Genomic DNA, 16,406 nt, shown 5'->3' with positions numbered 1-16,406 from the left:
ACACCCAGCGTTCCTTCACATTCCCAATCCCAACTGAAAGAGATTCTCTTCTGGTTGCTTATTTGCAAATCTCAACCATGACACGTAACCTCCCATATTACAACCAACATTTTTTCACATATACCCACATCTTCTGAACTCTCAGAGAGCATCGGTTCTGCATAGCCAAAAATTTCCAAAGTTCTAACTTTGAAAATCCATTTGTATAGCGCCACCCAGACTCAGCTTGATTTCCCCAATAACATCTACAGCTTTATGCTGACTGCCCCATCCTCCCTTAGAAAGCTTTCCCATTTCCAGAAGTGTGCTGATGTACACTTGCCAGGACTGGAAAAACAGACTATGTCATGGGATAAAATGAAGGTAACTACTCATGGCAGAACAGGAGAAAGGAGACAGATCATACTTGTGATACTGATCTCTTTTTGACCGTATCTTACTTCAGAACAAATGTGGAATAATTTATTGATGAAAATAGCATTTCCAATAAAACATTCACCCACAAATATCTAAGTGAATTTGAACCCTCAGGAAATCTCTTCTCAGTGCTAAAAGTTTTTATAACAATGATCTTTTCAAGTAGCTATTGCATGTAAGACTGACATTGTACTCGTGAGTTGCATTATTCATCTGTCTGCTTTCTGTTAAACAGAAAAAGACAATAAAAGGACAACTTTCTCCAGGTGCCCTGATCTACTGAGTTTTATGCATGCAAATTCAACAAAGATCTGTCTCCATCTAAAGAGTGATTACATCTTGGAATTGTACATATTTTGGATCCTTGTCTTCCAATCACTTTAACTGATATCTTTTACCTCTTCCTAATCAATACGCTCTAGTATTCCAGGTAAAACATTCTGAGATGATATTATATTTATTATGCTAAGATTATGCTTTCACCCAATTAGTTCTGACCTAGGATATGTTGCTTTGATGGAAAACAGAATTGTTCTGTATAGCATTCCATTGCATTACATTTAATGCCTGAGAATATCAGAGAAAAAGGACTTCTCACAATATTAGCCACTTCCTAACCTGAGTTGCACCTAATTAGTAACAGATGAACTATTAGAGAGGCTCATGGATGCATGGATTGCATCCTCAATAAAAGAAAAAATATAAATCCTTCCTCTCCTGTGCCAGTCACTGGCAGGGTGTAATTTCTATACAGATGCAAAGGTTTGATTATTATAAGCTTTGGTCTATAGATTTTCTAAAAGTAGTTTCCATGATACTGTTACCCCTTTCTCTAAAATCCCTTCATTACTGACATTCTTAAGAATTATTAATGCATTATACTTCCTGATTGCCTTGTAATTTTGCTTTTTTACCTCACTGCTCTACTGAAACACTCCCTTGAAGTTCTCAAAACCCCTCATCAACAAATCTAATAACTTCCTTTTCAGCCTCTTCCTTGGAGAGCTCTCTCCGGGACTAAGCATCACTGACTGACTACTTAGATCTACAAAACTCTGAACTCTATTGTACAGGAACATCTTCCCCTTCTCTCTAATTACTCTGTTCCTCAAAGACCCCCTTCTAAAAGCCCTCCAAATGCAATAATTTTATAAGTTTTGGTATCCAGACCTCTACCAATACCAATAACAAATACCAAACAAATATTTCCCAACTTTCTGCCCAATATTTCCAGTTGAATGAGCTGCTAGTACATTACTTAAATGAACACCCAATCAAATGCAATCTTTTCTCAAAACTAATTCTTCAGAAATTTCATGATTTTGCTGGTGACATCAATATTAGCCCCACAACTTGGCATTGAACTCTCCCTTCTAATACCTCCTCCCTTCTATTACCATATGCCTCCTGCCAAGATGTTGATTTTTCTCTCCTCCACATTTCTCTAATCTACCCCTCTCACCACTTACATCTTTACAGTGTCTCCTCTGCCACTCAGTACAATACATTAAATTGTTAGCTCTATATGAATGCCTCTACTCGGCTGTATTTCTAAGTTCATCCAAGTTAGGAATTTGTGTTTTGTATGTGTGTTTATCCTCCAACCTAGCACAGCATTTTGTACATTGAAGGCATTCAAAAATATTTGCTGAATGAACCATGGTAGTGCCACCTATCTGAGTTATCACTACCGTTCCAACAGCCCAGTATGCCGCAAAAACCTCCAAGTACCTGCATGGCTTCCAGCAACCTTCTTCTCATCAACTGTTTTTTGGCTGCCAGACTTCTTAAGGACAGTCTAATCATTGTTCTATTTAAAAAGCTTCAATGGCCTCTTAGTGCTATGAATGACGTTAAAAAATTAACTAAAATATTTAAAGAAACATTTTGACATAGTCTGACAGTTAATATAAATTAGAAAATTCTATAATGAATTTACATAATTGCCATCTCCCATAAATTATCAGGTTCCTCACTGTATTTCCACTATCTGTGTCTAAAACTTGTTCCCTTTTTTAAATCTATGACCTACATATTCTGTAAGTTCGACATTGAATGTCATGAGTTACAAAAATCTCGAGCACAGCTACACCCATCCAATGCAGCCTTACTGTGTTTTGAATCCCAGAACACTGTTTGGCTTTCTTCTATTAGAATTACATTTATAATAATGTAATTAGCTCTTTTCCAGTACATTCTTGGACTGTAGAGAACATATCTTACTCATCTTCACAGACATGATAATACTGGTTTTAGACACAATAAATGCTCTAAACATAATACTTCTAGATTTTTCTAGGGTCAGAAAGTGTCTAAATGTCTAATGAAAATGGCTGTCTTAATTGTGGAGATGTTAGCTTACATCCACATACCTGCAGCCACAAGAATACAAATTGAAACTATTATTTGCAATGTTCATCATTTGTATTAAGTTATGCTTGCATATAAATGTAGCAGGACATATTTTTACCAATGTTATCTCATTTTTTGCCAATTTTCTTCACTGAGATAATATTTAACTGAAGTGGTAAGGCATCAGACATTTGTAAATTTCAGTGATTAAGTGTCAACATGTCAAACAAATGATTTAGCTGGTTTTTGCTAGTGTAATAGTGATGTTGGTTGTTTCAGAACATATTTTTATAATTGTAAAAGTAAGACTTTTTTCACTAACAAACCTGGAAAATACTTCAAACAGTAAGAATAAATTCTGTAATTCACTACCCACAGGAAACAACTATTAAAATTAAGTTTATTACCTACCACTATTTTCCTACACATACAATTTTTTTTAATTTCAATACTATTTGAACATATATTTTAAGTTAACTGGTCATTTTCCTAAGCTTTTATATCTGTATCCATTATTTTTATGACTAAACAGCATTTTGTATGCACATGTGCCATTATTTAATTATCATTTTTTTGTTAATTTTTTCATCCCTGAATTATTCTCTCTGAAGTTAAATTTTACTTGTATTTGGCACTAAAATATGTGGTGAAATGTGATACTTCTATTATGATGTGTCTCATTCCCATGTGTTGGAATTTTTACTGGCATATGTTCCCTTTTTGAAAGTGCTAATGGGAGAAGTAAAATTTACCAACCTTCTTTACATGAGGGGAAGAAAAATTGATGAAATTGTTAAAAACATTCTAGAACAGTATTATTAGAGAAATGTAGCTGAGGCCTCAAAATACATCAGCTAAAGCTAGTACAGAATAGTGATGTTCATCTGATTTTTTCCTTAAGGGACACATTCTCAAAAGGAAAATTAATTATCTTTGTGGTCAGAACAGAATTTTCAGAATAAGATGAAAATTGAATGGAGCTAACAAAAGATAATAGAGAACAGGGGGAAGAGCAAAATTTGCATACTATTTTTTGTTGTTTTCCTACATTCTCTACTTGTATTTTCTCTTTATTTGTGTAATTGCATGACATGTAAATTAACAACACCTTCTGGGAACAAAGCTTTTGTGACAGAAGGTTAGTAAAGACCCAGAGGGAACTAGGAGACTTCATGGTAGACTTGGTTCCATGCTGCTCAGTCTTGTCTAGCTACTGTCCATGGGTCACTGGACTATGAAGCAGAGAAGAGCACTGTAAATGAGTGGCCATGCCAAGGTGAGGAGAATGCGGATCATATCTTGCAAAGTACTTCCTTTATTTTTCCTTCTGACTTCACAACTTGTGGAAACAAGGTATGTCCCTGGGATGAATGCTGTGTTATTTCAACTATAATCAATTGTTCATCCTCGTAGGAAGATTATTAATTTGAGGGCATTTTTAATGCTGCTGCAACCCTGCATCACACAACAGATTACTTACTAGATAGTAAAATGGACAATAAATCTGAGTAAAGAAATGAGCATAACACCCTACTCCCAAGGTTATGCAATGCAAGAATTTTATTTTTTCTTTACCTTCTGGGGACAGTCTGTATTCAGTCTCATTTTATTCTGTCTAGTAGGTTGATACTCTACTTTTATCCAGGGTGTCATTAAATTTAAATCCAAGATAAGCCTGCATTTTCTTTATATAAGTCACCTACTTTTATAGAAGAATTTTTTTCAAATATACTCTAAACATGGACACCTATGCAATGTTTAATACAGATGTAGACTTGCTCAATATTCTCATGTACACTAAATTTGGCAGAATTTTGAGGAATCACACTTGAAACCACTAGCAAAATCACAACTCTATGAAGAATATTGTTAATATGCTAACTTGAATGGTGTGAGGATAAATCTTCAGAAGAATATATATTTTACCTCACTTTCTTACAAAATCAGACACTACATTAAAAAAAAATAAAATTATCATTGCAATAAATGGGGTTTTGCCTTCCTGAAAAATAAAGGCTGGCAAAAATACTAGATTTGAAGAAAAGTTAAAGGTATTAACATGAAAAGCATATTTATCAAAAATACTAATATAGTGATGCACTTCCAGGCTCTACTTGTCAATGCTGTGCTGGGTATTTTATTCCTTCTATTGAGGAATACATTCAGCAGCCAAAAATAAGAACTCAGCATCTAAAACACAAGTATTAACTTGTCCTCACAGTGTTTGAGTCCAAGAAGACAGAGGAGAGATGAGTAACCAGTACTGAGATGTTCTTTCTCAAATATAAAACTTAGCTCAAACAACAGTCCATTTTTTATGGCTATTTACCTAGTAACCATTTCTTTCTCTTTGTTTGATGCATGTCCTCCAGAACAGAGAGGTCTGCTTGCTGCAGATAAGAAGTATAGACGATGGTTTTTGAAATACTGATCAATTAAAGGAAGGACCACCTGAAAGAAAGGAAAAGAAAACATTTCTACTATTGGACTCTTTTGGGGGGGATGATGAGTCCTGAGGCTTTGGAGCTGCCAGAGTTCTGGGCACATGCAACTCTCCTCACAATATCATAGCCATGCGAGACAGCACCACCTGAGCAGATTCTCTTCAACCTCACTGTGCTATCTCGAGTTCTTGAACATGTGTACACATGGACCTGTGTGTGTGCATGCATGGGTAGTGGGTGCAAGGTACAGTTATGGGGAACCCACTCAATTTTCAACAGCTTGGAATCATTCTCTTGTTTTCTCAAAATAAAATATCCTTAACATTTTCACATAATATAGTTTGGCGCTCAACAGTTTAAAAAAAACAATCAATGAATCACAATTTATTCTCTACTTTGTCTGATTCTGTCTGAAGATTGTAACTAACATACTATCATTGCATTTAGCCTAGTTTTACTTCGTATGGTAGCTGTCATCATCCCTTCTTTTTGGATGTTAAATTGAGGTATAGAAATAAGTGACTAACTCAAAGTCATAAGGCCACTTCTTACCTACCCCCACAATACTCTTCTTACCTGGTCTCTCTCAAAGTCCACCTCCCATTTGTGTACACTAATCCTATTGGCCGCCACTCAATTCCTCCTCCTCAATCTGTCCATTCCTACAAAGGCTGTGAATTTGTCATCTGAAATGCTTTTCCCAGTCCTGTAACTTATTCTCTCCACTCTTCCTACAATGTGACTTTGTGGCACTTTATTAGATAACCCTTCATTGACCTCAACAAGATAGAACCTCCATGTCTCCACTCTTATAACATCATTTACATTATTATTAATTATGTACAATATAATATATATATTATACATATCTATAAATACAGATTAAATATATATTATATAAATATAATATATAGGTTAACTATATAGATTAAATATATGTATTAAATATACGTTAATACTTATATTTATTTTATATACATGCCATTATTGCCCTCTTGTGGCCTCTATGATAACTACTTGCCAACAAAATCATGAGGAGCAAAGCAAATGTATTTTAAATGTAAAATATAAAAATGTATTTTAAATGCATGATTACAGGCCATCAGTTCAGCAGTTTTGATAATTGGTTATATTAAGGTGGATTACATCCTAGTAGAAAAGATAAGAAGCAATGTGCTGGCCAGAACAAATTTCAGATGATTGATAAAGATTTTAAATGTTATACTGAGCAGAATAAAAAGACACATCTCCCTTACAGTAATGATCACAATTCTAAAAACGTAATAGAAGCCAAATATATCAAAATAACATGCAATTTTGCAAATGGCCTTATATCAATTGCAAATACTCTGAAAGAGCATGGAAGAAATCATCAGTTCGTCAGGTTACTTGAAATATATTGTAAAAAAGCTTCCCAAGGGCATTCTGTCTTTATGATAATCAATCCCTGGGAAATAGTCTAATGCTTGACTCAGACTAGGCACATAGAAAATAGTGAATGAAGAAATTAACCCAGTATGGACTCGTAGCAACTCTTTATGTTCTACTCTTATTGGCTAAAATGAGCTATGAATATTCCAGTCATACAACAGATTTTTGATAAGTAATTAAATGGAATAATAGGTTATACTTTATATATGAATAATTTATCCTCTTAGCCTTAGCTTTTTCATCTGTAAAATAAGTAGGACTAAGTCCCCACAATAAAGAGTCTATAGTAATGGTTTTACAATATACCCAATTACAAATTAAGTAAAGGTAATCCTTTTTATGAACGAAATGTTCATGTACATTTTTTAAATCATAAAAATGCACAAATGTTAACAAGTAGATATTTTCCTTCTATCTCAGTTGATAAAGCCAGGAAAAGAAAACTCTAAATCAAACTTCATATAAAAGGAAATCACTTGAGAAATTTGGTAAAGATAGCAGAATGAGTTAAAATATGACCAAGAAAATACGTAGGGAGCAAATTTATTCTACATGTTCATGCAGTTATTTCCATGCACAGAATATTTACTTAGAGTAGAATTCATGTTTTCAGACAAGTACATTTTAAAAAGAGGCAAAGATCTAAAGAGTGCATTTTGTCAAGAAACATGAAGTAATAACATGATGGATTGTATACTGTACTTTAGCAAAGAACTTGATTTCTTGTTCATAAGGGAAATGTTCTCCTTTGCTTCTGCTGCCACCATCTGTAGATAAGAAGAGTTTATAGGTATATAATGTACTTTAAACATTACAAGATAGTCACACAAAATGTTAAGTTAAGAACACATGGTAATTCTGTTATCCAACTAAACTGAAGATAAAAAAGCAATCAAAAACGTTAAGGTTAACTTTGGCAGTATAATAAAAAAAAAAAAAACTTAAAAATACCCAAATCCAAATATTTATTTATTTTTTTTTTTTTAATTTTTTTTTTTTTAAAGAGGCACGTATTTTATTTATTTGTTTGTTTGTTTATACAAGCACTGGGTACAGTCAGAAGCGCGGGAGGGTGAGAGAATTCACCAGAGCCAGAGCGGGGAGCAGAACAGGCAGAAGGACCGAAGTACACTGCTGAGGGGAGCAGCGGGCAGCAGGAGAGGTCTGTGCGCCATGTGGGACCCTCCTCCGGTGGCCGGGAGGCAGCCGGGGATTGAACCGGCACCGCAGAGGCTGCAGGGAGCTTCGCAACCCAGCGCTCAACCACTGCGCCACCGGGGAGGCCCCCAAATCCAAATATTTAAAGAAAATCTGTTGAGGACAGCCGATATACATGGTTATGAGTATATGCAAATAAATTATTATTGCTTTGAGAACTTACTGATGTTTTTGTGTTAGGGGGGAATTGAAAGAAAGTAAAAATCCCACTTCTTTCAATAATAAAGAAACTCAATAGAGTAAGAAAAGTGTGTGTTAACCTAGTAAACATAATTGGCTAGATTGCAATACTGGCTTTGAATAAAAATTATTACTTCTTGATATGGCTGAAATGTAAAACTTCCGATATTAATATACCAACAGAAAAATTGCACAAAGCCTACAACTCTGACAAGAGGGAGAACCACAATTGTAATATTAGGTTGAAAAATGAACATTCTGTTAAAAATAAAGAAGTACAGCTATGTCAAAAGGTAATTTCCATAACCAAAGCAATAATACAAAAGTTTTCCCTGAGGTTTAGAAAATTTTTTCAAGGAAGAGTTGTCTGACCTAAGAAAAGCATTTATCCTAAAGGTGGTCTCCATTGCCTCCTTCAGGCTTATACAGGATACTTCAGGTGCATAGGAGAAGTAATTATAAACTATACTAATTGCAATGATATGGACATAATTGGGAGCTAAAAAAATAGGGGGGAAATGCAATTTTTTTCCCTTTTGCCAAATGATTACTCTTCCCTTCCCTTTTCAATCCGTTGCCAAAATGAAGATGGAATTCCAGAATTGCTATTCATTCAGCTACTTAAAATGAGGATCAGAAGCTTCTATGCTTAGTTTGTGCATAAAGCTCCAAAAATTCACATGGTCTCATTTTTTGTTCTTTGGTCAAATTTCATTAATTGAGACTTGTTTGGCTGATAATCAGAATGACTCATAAATCATATTTTTAAAGTATGAGTTACAAAGAGATTATATATTATAAATTAGTTAGCATATTGTGAAAAAGGTGGTTAATAAGAGAGTGAAAATACAGCACTTGGACAATAGATAATGAGGCAAGCTGAAAAAAGAGGATATGTGGCTAGAAAATCTTTAATCACATTTATGAGACCAGAAACAAGAAAATAATAGCAATCAAATAATTATGAATTTGACTCTGATGCTGTACCAAAAACTAATAAGAAAACAGGGCCTCCCCTGGTGGCGCAGCAGTTGAGTGCGGGGCTGGGAGGCTGCCCGCAGCCTTTGCAAGGCCAGTTCGTTCCCTGGCCGCCAGTGAGGTTCCCACAAAACAAAACAAAAAAAAAAAAAAAAAAGAAAGAAAGAAAGAAAAGAAAACAGCAGGAAGAACCCTTGGTAAGAAGGGTCTTTTAATGATGTATTGTTAAAAGATCTACAACTAGAGGCACTGAGGACAGGTGTTGAAAAATAGAAAGAATGAGAATTAAAACAGAAACAAAACTTTTTAAGAGTAGAAATGAAAATAAAAAGATAACCAACAGAAAAGCACACTGTTACTCAAAAGGCACCAAACTCTAATTCCTTATATCTGACATGAAGGTGAGTAATTAACAATTTGAATTTTAATTCAATGATACTGAGAAGGCTAAAAAGACAGCAACAGTGAGAGGTGGCTTGATGATTTGTTCTGAAACTAAGGTTTAAAGTAAGGAGTTCTTTTAAAACTTATGTGCCACCGGGCCAGATGGAATGGAGGTTATTCATTTAAATAGAATAATGAAGTATTCTGCATTGCAGATAGTCAAGAAGAAATGTGTGTCCCTGCAAAAGCTACTCTCAAGGCCATCACATGGTTTAGAAAATTTAGGAATCCATAAAGTTTTAGGTTTTTTTTTTTGTTTAAAGCAGAGGAATTAACCTTATAAGGAAAGATTTAATTGCATTTTGCATTTTGATGTCCTTCAAATGTACCTTTCAAAATTAAAAATCAATGCCAATAAACGTAAGAGGAAAAATTCTTATTTTTTTTAATTGTCAGAATTTACCAGGCCCTATAGGTGTGTCTGACTATTGACTTTTAGATTCTCGTTAGTTTTAGAGTACACAGACAATGTAATAGTAATAGGCCACAAACAGTCCAGTAGCCTGTGCTATTCTATACCTTGAAGTTATAAACATTAAAAATAACAAAACTTTTGAGTTGTTAGTAATAGGACTGTAGTACCTACCAAACTCCAGTATATACTGATGGGCTTCATCCACATAGCGAATGAGTTGCTGAAGGAAACTATAGGCGAATCGTTTTTCAATGGAAGGTGTATCCAATTCTAGGTCCTTGAATCCTCTATAACAGCAAAAATGAAATATGGAAATCAAGTTCTACAAAGACTATTGTAGAAGAAAGTAAAACTTTATTTATACATACGTACAAATAAATTTTGAATGTTATCTAAATATTCTTGTACCTTAAGACAAAAATGAGATTTATAAGAACTATTTTGGATCTAATACAAACCAGAAGTATCTCTTCTACTAAGCAATAGAATGTTGCCTTTAGAAAGACAGTGTCATTTAGGGATTTTACCTAAATGATGAATGGGAATTTAACATAAACAGAAAAGGAACTTGGGTGGCCAACAGTTAAGGACATTAATGTTTCTGCAGTGTGTATTTTGGACATACTATATAGTAGCTCTATGATTCAGAAAGGTCATTAAACACATTTTCAGCATTAGATCTGATGGGAATGTTTAAATGTTCTGTCTAATAAAAGGAATATATACATGGAACAGGTATGCTTTTACCTGGATACAGCATATCCATTGATCTGCAAGAACTTGAGAATGTCCTGAGCTTTTTCTCTATCCTTGGCTTTCTCTTTGGCTGTTAATGTATCATAGGGTACCAGCAGTGGATGGTTTCCACCTCCTAAGAGAATATCAAGACAAGAACACAATAGAGAAATGAGAAATTAACCTACAATGAGCTACAGCTTGTGTATAACAGGAATCCACTGAAGAACTTCCTGTATCCTCTATCCATAGCATATACAGAATTCATAAATCTTTTCTTCTGCCAATGCTTTCATGTTCCAAATTATTAAGGAAAACTGTTCAAAGAAAGACTATGCAGCTTTGTTCTCTCTATTCAAATGAACTCTTATTGTGAAGAAGGCAAATATGCACTAAAATATGCACGACTGGATCTAGTAAAATTATAGGTCACAGTTCAAGAAACATGCTTCATTTTCTAGCCCACAAAGAAGGGGAAAAATTAGATTATTATTATGCTTCCCAGATCAGAGTACTTTATAGTCACATATTTCTAAATACACAAAGCTCATACTTAGCTTGCTTAATTAAAAGATGATTTCCATTAAATATCTAATAACATACATATTTGACTGACTAAAAATAGCAAGAGTATTTTTCCAGCATACCTTTTCTGATGAGAAATACAAAAGATTTTTTTAAATATTTAAGACCTATAGGAAGTATTTATATTTTAAAAACTAATGAGAAAAACATTTTTAGAAATTTTGATAAAGAATTTTATCAAAATTATAACAATTTCAAAAATGTATATAATTACAGGGTAAAGCTATGGTATAAGGAATATTTTACAAACAAGCAGCAATATAAACCACACAGTATACTACAAATGTAAAGTTTATTAAACATGCAGGGAATATATTTTGTGTGGAATGTTGAAATTCCTTAAAATATAACTGCTAAGAGACTACCAAGATATTAATTGAAAATATTTTGTTTAAATTTAGCGACAACATAGAACCTCTTAAATCAGTGACTGTTGTGGTATAGCCATAAGCTACTAAAGCAATAATAAATGTTGAATTTGCCCTACACAAAAGAACAACAAACAAAAGGTAAAGGAGGAAATGCCATGTTTTCTTAGAACTTGCTTCGACTAAACTTGCAAACATGCACTGAAGCTTTTGACCACTAGGTGACAATATAAAATCATAAAAGCAAAGAGACAGTAAAAGCAAGTCAACAAATATTAAGCACATTAAGGACCCATCAGTTTTTTTTATAATATGATTGTTAACAGAGGATGACATTGAAAGTATCATACATAGAACAACTGTCAGAAGACAATACTAAAATACTCTTGAACAGAAAGAAGGACACAGACTATATTACTAAGTGCATTGGGGACAATTTGACTTCTGGGAACAATTTAACTTCTGTCATAATCAAATATGTAATTTAACAGGATATTTTAATTTAAAAAAATCATAAATAAAATATCTAGTTTAATCACCCCACAAATGTCACCTATTTGGAGTTCCATATTGCATTTAGTCCTTTATTCCGAAAAAATTAGTTTGGCAATTTAATTTTAGTCCACAATGATTTTGAGGCAGATTCTAATAGATTATTCTGAGAGGAAAAAAGGTTGGGAGAGAGGGAAAGAGGTAGGCAGGAAGAAACGGGGGGAGGAAGAGAAAGAGCGTGAGATGGGGTGAAGAGAGGGAGAGGAGAGAGATATTATACCTTAAAAATCCTAAGAACACTAACAACTTCTGACTGTATGACTGAGATAGGCCAGAGAGTCTAGTCACCTAACAGGCCAGAAGCTATGTCTTTGGCTATGCCACTTAGTAGCAGTGTGACTGCCATGCTCCTCCAATCCTCATCGTGCCCATTTTTACTATGAGTGTAACAATATGTGAAAGGGCAGAAGGGAATGAGCTAAAAGTGAGAGGTAAACGAATATGCATTAATTCCCAGGATGCAGCACTGGCCTGTGAACTCATTCATGCTAAAATGTCAGAACTGTTCAATACCAGAACTGTTCTTGGCTTGATAACAGACCATCACAGTCCCAAATACTTGGAGTGGTAGCTGGGAAAGAAGAATAAAAAGGAAGGACAGTGTTCTACATTTTTCACTAATTTGGGACAGTGTGATAGCTTTAGACTTCTAGTTCTTTATTTCTATTAATGAGATACCCCTTATGCTGTCTGATCCCCTGCCCCTATACTCCTCCAGATTCTTATAGCAGATGCAGAAGGCACTGAGAACAGATAACCTGGGCAAGTGTGTAAGAAGATCTAGTAAAATTGTAATATTCTGTTTAGATTTTTCCAAAGCAGATCAATCTTCTGCAAACAAACTTAAGAATGATTAAAAGAACATAGGATGGGGCCTCCCTGGTGACACAAGGGGTTAAGACCCAACCTATGAAGCTATCTGCAGCCTCTGCAGCACAAGTTCGATTCCTGGCCAGGGAGTTTCCCACATGGCACAGCAGACCTCTCCTGTCTTGCCTGCTGCTCCCCTCAGCAGTGTATTTCAGTATATCTGCCTATTCTGCTCCCCTCTGTTTCTGGTAAATCCTCTCAAGGATCACATCTCTGGTCTGCACCCAAGCTTTTATATGCATAAATAAATAAATTAAAAAAACAAAAAGAACCCAGAATGGAGTGGAAACTAAATCCACAGCTTCAGCACTGACTCTTTAAGGTGTCTAGGTATCTGACTGATTAAATGGCTCTTAATCCAGTGAGTAGATGACAGGCCCCTCCCACACTCCCCCCCACATCTCAGAAACAGAGTCAGCAGAACATCAAACATGAAGTGGATGTTGGGCCTCCCCTGGTGGCACAGCGGTTGAGCAATGGGCTGAGAAACTGCCTGCAGCCACTGCAGCACCGGTTCGATCCCTGGCCACCGGCGAGGGTCCCACATGGCGTGCAGACCTCTCCTGCGGCCTGCTGCTCCCCTCAGCAGTGTAATTCAGTCATTCTGCCTGTTCCATTTCCCGCTCTGTCTCTGGTGAATTCTCTCACCCTCTCACGCTTCTGACTGTACCCAGTGCTTACATAAATAAATCTTTAAAAAAAAAAAAACCAAAAAACATGAAGTGGATGTCAAAGTCTCCAGGTGAGAGAACAAATTTGAGAAAAGACACATACAGATTCTATCCTAATACTGTCTTCTCTTTTCTAACTGCTCACCTCTCCTTTCTTTCCAAGACTCATTTCTTTCTATCACTAGTTAGTCTCAATAAACTAACAGTCAAGATACATACAGTGCTATATATTTTAATATCTTATTGGTCTGTTATTCTGTTTGTTTGTTTGCTGCTTAAGATTTATTTGTTTTATGCATACAAGAGCTGGGATACAGGCCAGAGGTGTGGGGGTGGTGGTGAGAGGGTCCACCAGAGACAGAGTGGGGAACAGAACAGGCTGATCAACTGAAATACACTACTGAGGGGAGTGAGTCAGGAGAGGTCTGCTGTGCCATGTGGGTGGCTACCTGGCCAGCAGATCGAACTCGCGCTGTAGAGGCTGCAGATAGTTTCATAGGTTGTGTCTTAACTCCTTGCGCTACCAGGGAGGCCCTTGGTCTGTTATTTTGGTCTTAACAACTTACTTTCTCTTTTAAAAGGGAGAGCATATATGGAGTAAGAAGAATGATTAAGACTTTCAGGATTAATTTCAACATTTCACTATTTATCTTGTAAATATACACTACCAGTCAGGAGATTATAGAATTTCCACCTTGAAACTGTTAGAGTCACATTTGAATAATTCTAAAAAAAATAAAGGTATTATGATTTTAGTGCTAAAAAGACTTCTATTTGTGCCACATATTCATGTAGTAGAACTAGTTTTTTAATGAGAATATTTAGAAATATTACCTTTAGATTCAAGTTCCATTTTCTTTTTCTTTGCCCATATATTATGGTAGTTTTCAGCCATCATTTCTGCCATAGCCTTAAAAAAAACAAAATATTTAGCAATTCAGCTATACTACAATGAGTATAAAATAGAGTAATTTTACCTTAAATATATATCAAAATAGCTTTAAATGAATAAACCACTGTATGTTAGTGCTAAAATGTATGTGAAAGATATTCAAATATACCTGTCTTTTTGGAACCCAAACTCTAGGAAATTATATTGATCTGTGAAATTCTACAGTATGAACAGCAGAGATGATTTGATAGGAACAGTCAATGCTATTGATAATGTTTAAAAACACATTTTTTATTAATTTAATGATGACATCAAAAATAGCTGCGAACTTTAATGAAAAGAAAATATTCATTTGTAAATTCTTGTTTTAGTTCACAGAGATTTAAAAGATAATCTAAATCATGTCAAACATTGAATGCAAAGATAAAAGGTTGGGCAGTCTAGACTGATATGTGCCCCCAGCTCTTAAAAGATGTGGAAGGGCCATGGTAACCTTCCTGTGGTTTTTGGATTGTGACAAAATTACTTCAAAGAGATTGTTTTTGCTTTTGAATTTTAAGTTTACTTTACCATCTTAATCCATTCATACAGAGTAGTGACAAAGGGCATGCCAAACAAGTTAACACATAGATTTTATCTTTATATATTTATTTCTCTGGGACTATTTGATCATGATATTGACCTGTCAACTTATGTTCCTGGAAAGAAATTTTATCTTTCACTCAAATCTCCCATTTCAAAATAGGTTCCTTAGTGACAAATAAAATAGGAGAACAGATTAACTATGGTGGGAGCAAGTAAAATGTGATCATTTTCCCTGAATAAGCAATTTGAAACACACATACTTGAATGAGCAATTGTGGCACTTAATCTACAAGTTCCCTGAACCCTTTATATGATCACCACATTCAAACAATTCATACTGAAAAATACATGCTGGAAAATGATACAATATGCTTTTTTAAAATTAAATTTGTGTGATATTTTAAAAAGTAAATAGTACTTACATGCAGATCTCTGGAGAGTGTGACGTTGCTCATGTCAATGGCTCGGGGGCTGTAGCCATGGGCAGCATCTACAGAAACCTAAATAATTTATGTGAAAAAAAAGAGTGTCACATTAAAATCTCAGTGGAGAGAGGCACTAAAGCAATACTTTAGAAATATAAGGTAAACAAACTTAATGTTTCCTCAGATAAAACTGAGCAGTATCTCTAATCGACTTTGCAAATGTATCTGGCAAGTTAAATTGTATGTGGGTGTTTAACCATTATTTATGATTTAATAATATATCCCAAAATCTTAGGGATTGGCCATTCCATAAAGTTAGTAATAAAATTCAACAAACTGGGCAGTAAATCCGAGATTCTAAATACTGCTTTAGTCATGATCATTATATTTTTAACATCTTGCATATTCTCATTGGCTGCAATAAAATTTACTCCTCATACAAGCCATGGTTAATCAAAGAGGTTAATATTTACAAACGTCTTTATAGGTCAAATGTTAAAAAATACAATTAAGTCTTTAATTTTAAAAGTACCTTATATAGTATTTAATGATCTACAAAGATATCCTCAATAACCAGGTAACTTCTTGAACTTCTTAATGTGGGGATTTTAAAAATTAAACATATCTTGTCAACTGTGAGAAGATTTAATTTACTAAGCTCTTATTTCATTCTATCCAAAGGTTTTGTGTGCAAGTGTATCACAGCAATGTCTGGTTCATACTTATGAAGCAAAAATTATATCTTGATATATTCAACAATTGTGGTTATTCTCTTGTAAAACATAATCACAAAAAGAAGTAAAAAGTAGAATATAGTTAATAGTCATGTTTATAAAGCAAAAGG

General features: G+C 34.6%; 1 protein-coding gene across 1 annotated transcript in view; it reads right to left on the bottom strand.

Moving 5' to 3' along the window:
- Positions 1-16,406, bottom strand: part of RYR2 (ryanodine receptor 2) — a gene marked incomplete at both ends in the record, with an annotated part of 627,990 nt that overhangs the window by 131,391 nt on the left and 480,193 nt on the right. The window contains 6 exon segments of the mRNA XM_084254295.1: positions 5,099-5,220; positions 7,347-7,411; positions 10,051-10,166; positions 10,627-10,750; positions 14,495-14,570; positions 15,560-15,637. Coding sequence (XP_084110421.1) covers positions 5,099-5,220; positions 7,347-7,411; positions 10,051-10,166; positions 10,627-10,750; positions 14,495-14,570; positions 15,560-15,637 — 581 coding nt within the window.

This window comes from Talpa europaea, assembly GCF_964194135.1.
Source record: "Talpa europaea genome assembly, chromosome: 14".
NCBI classification, from domain to species: domain Eukaryota; kingdom Metazoa; phylum Chordata; class Mammalia; order Eulipotyphla; family Talpidae; genus Talpa; species Talpa europaea.
This window is presented reverse-complemented; position numbering and strand designations above follow the sequence as displayed.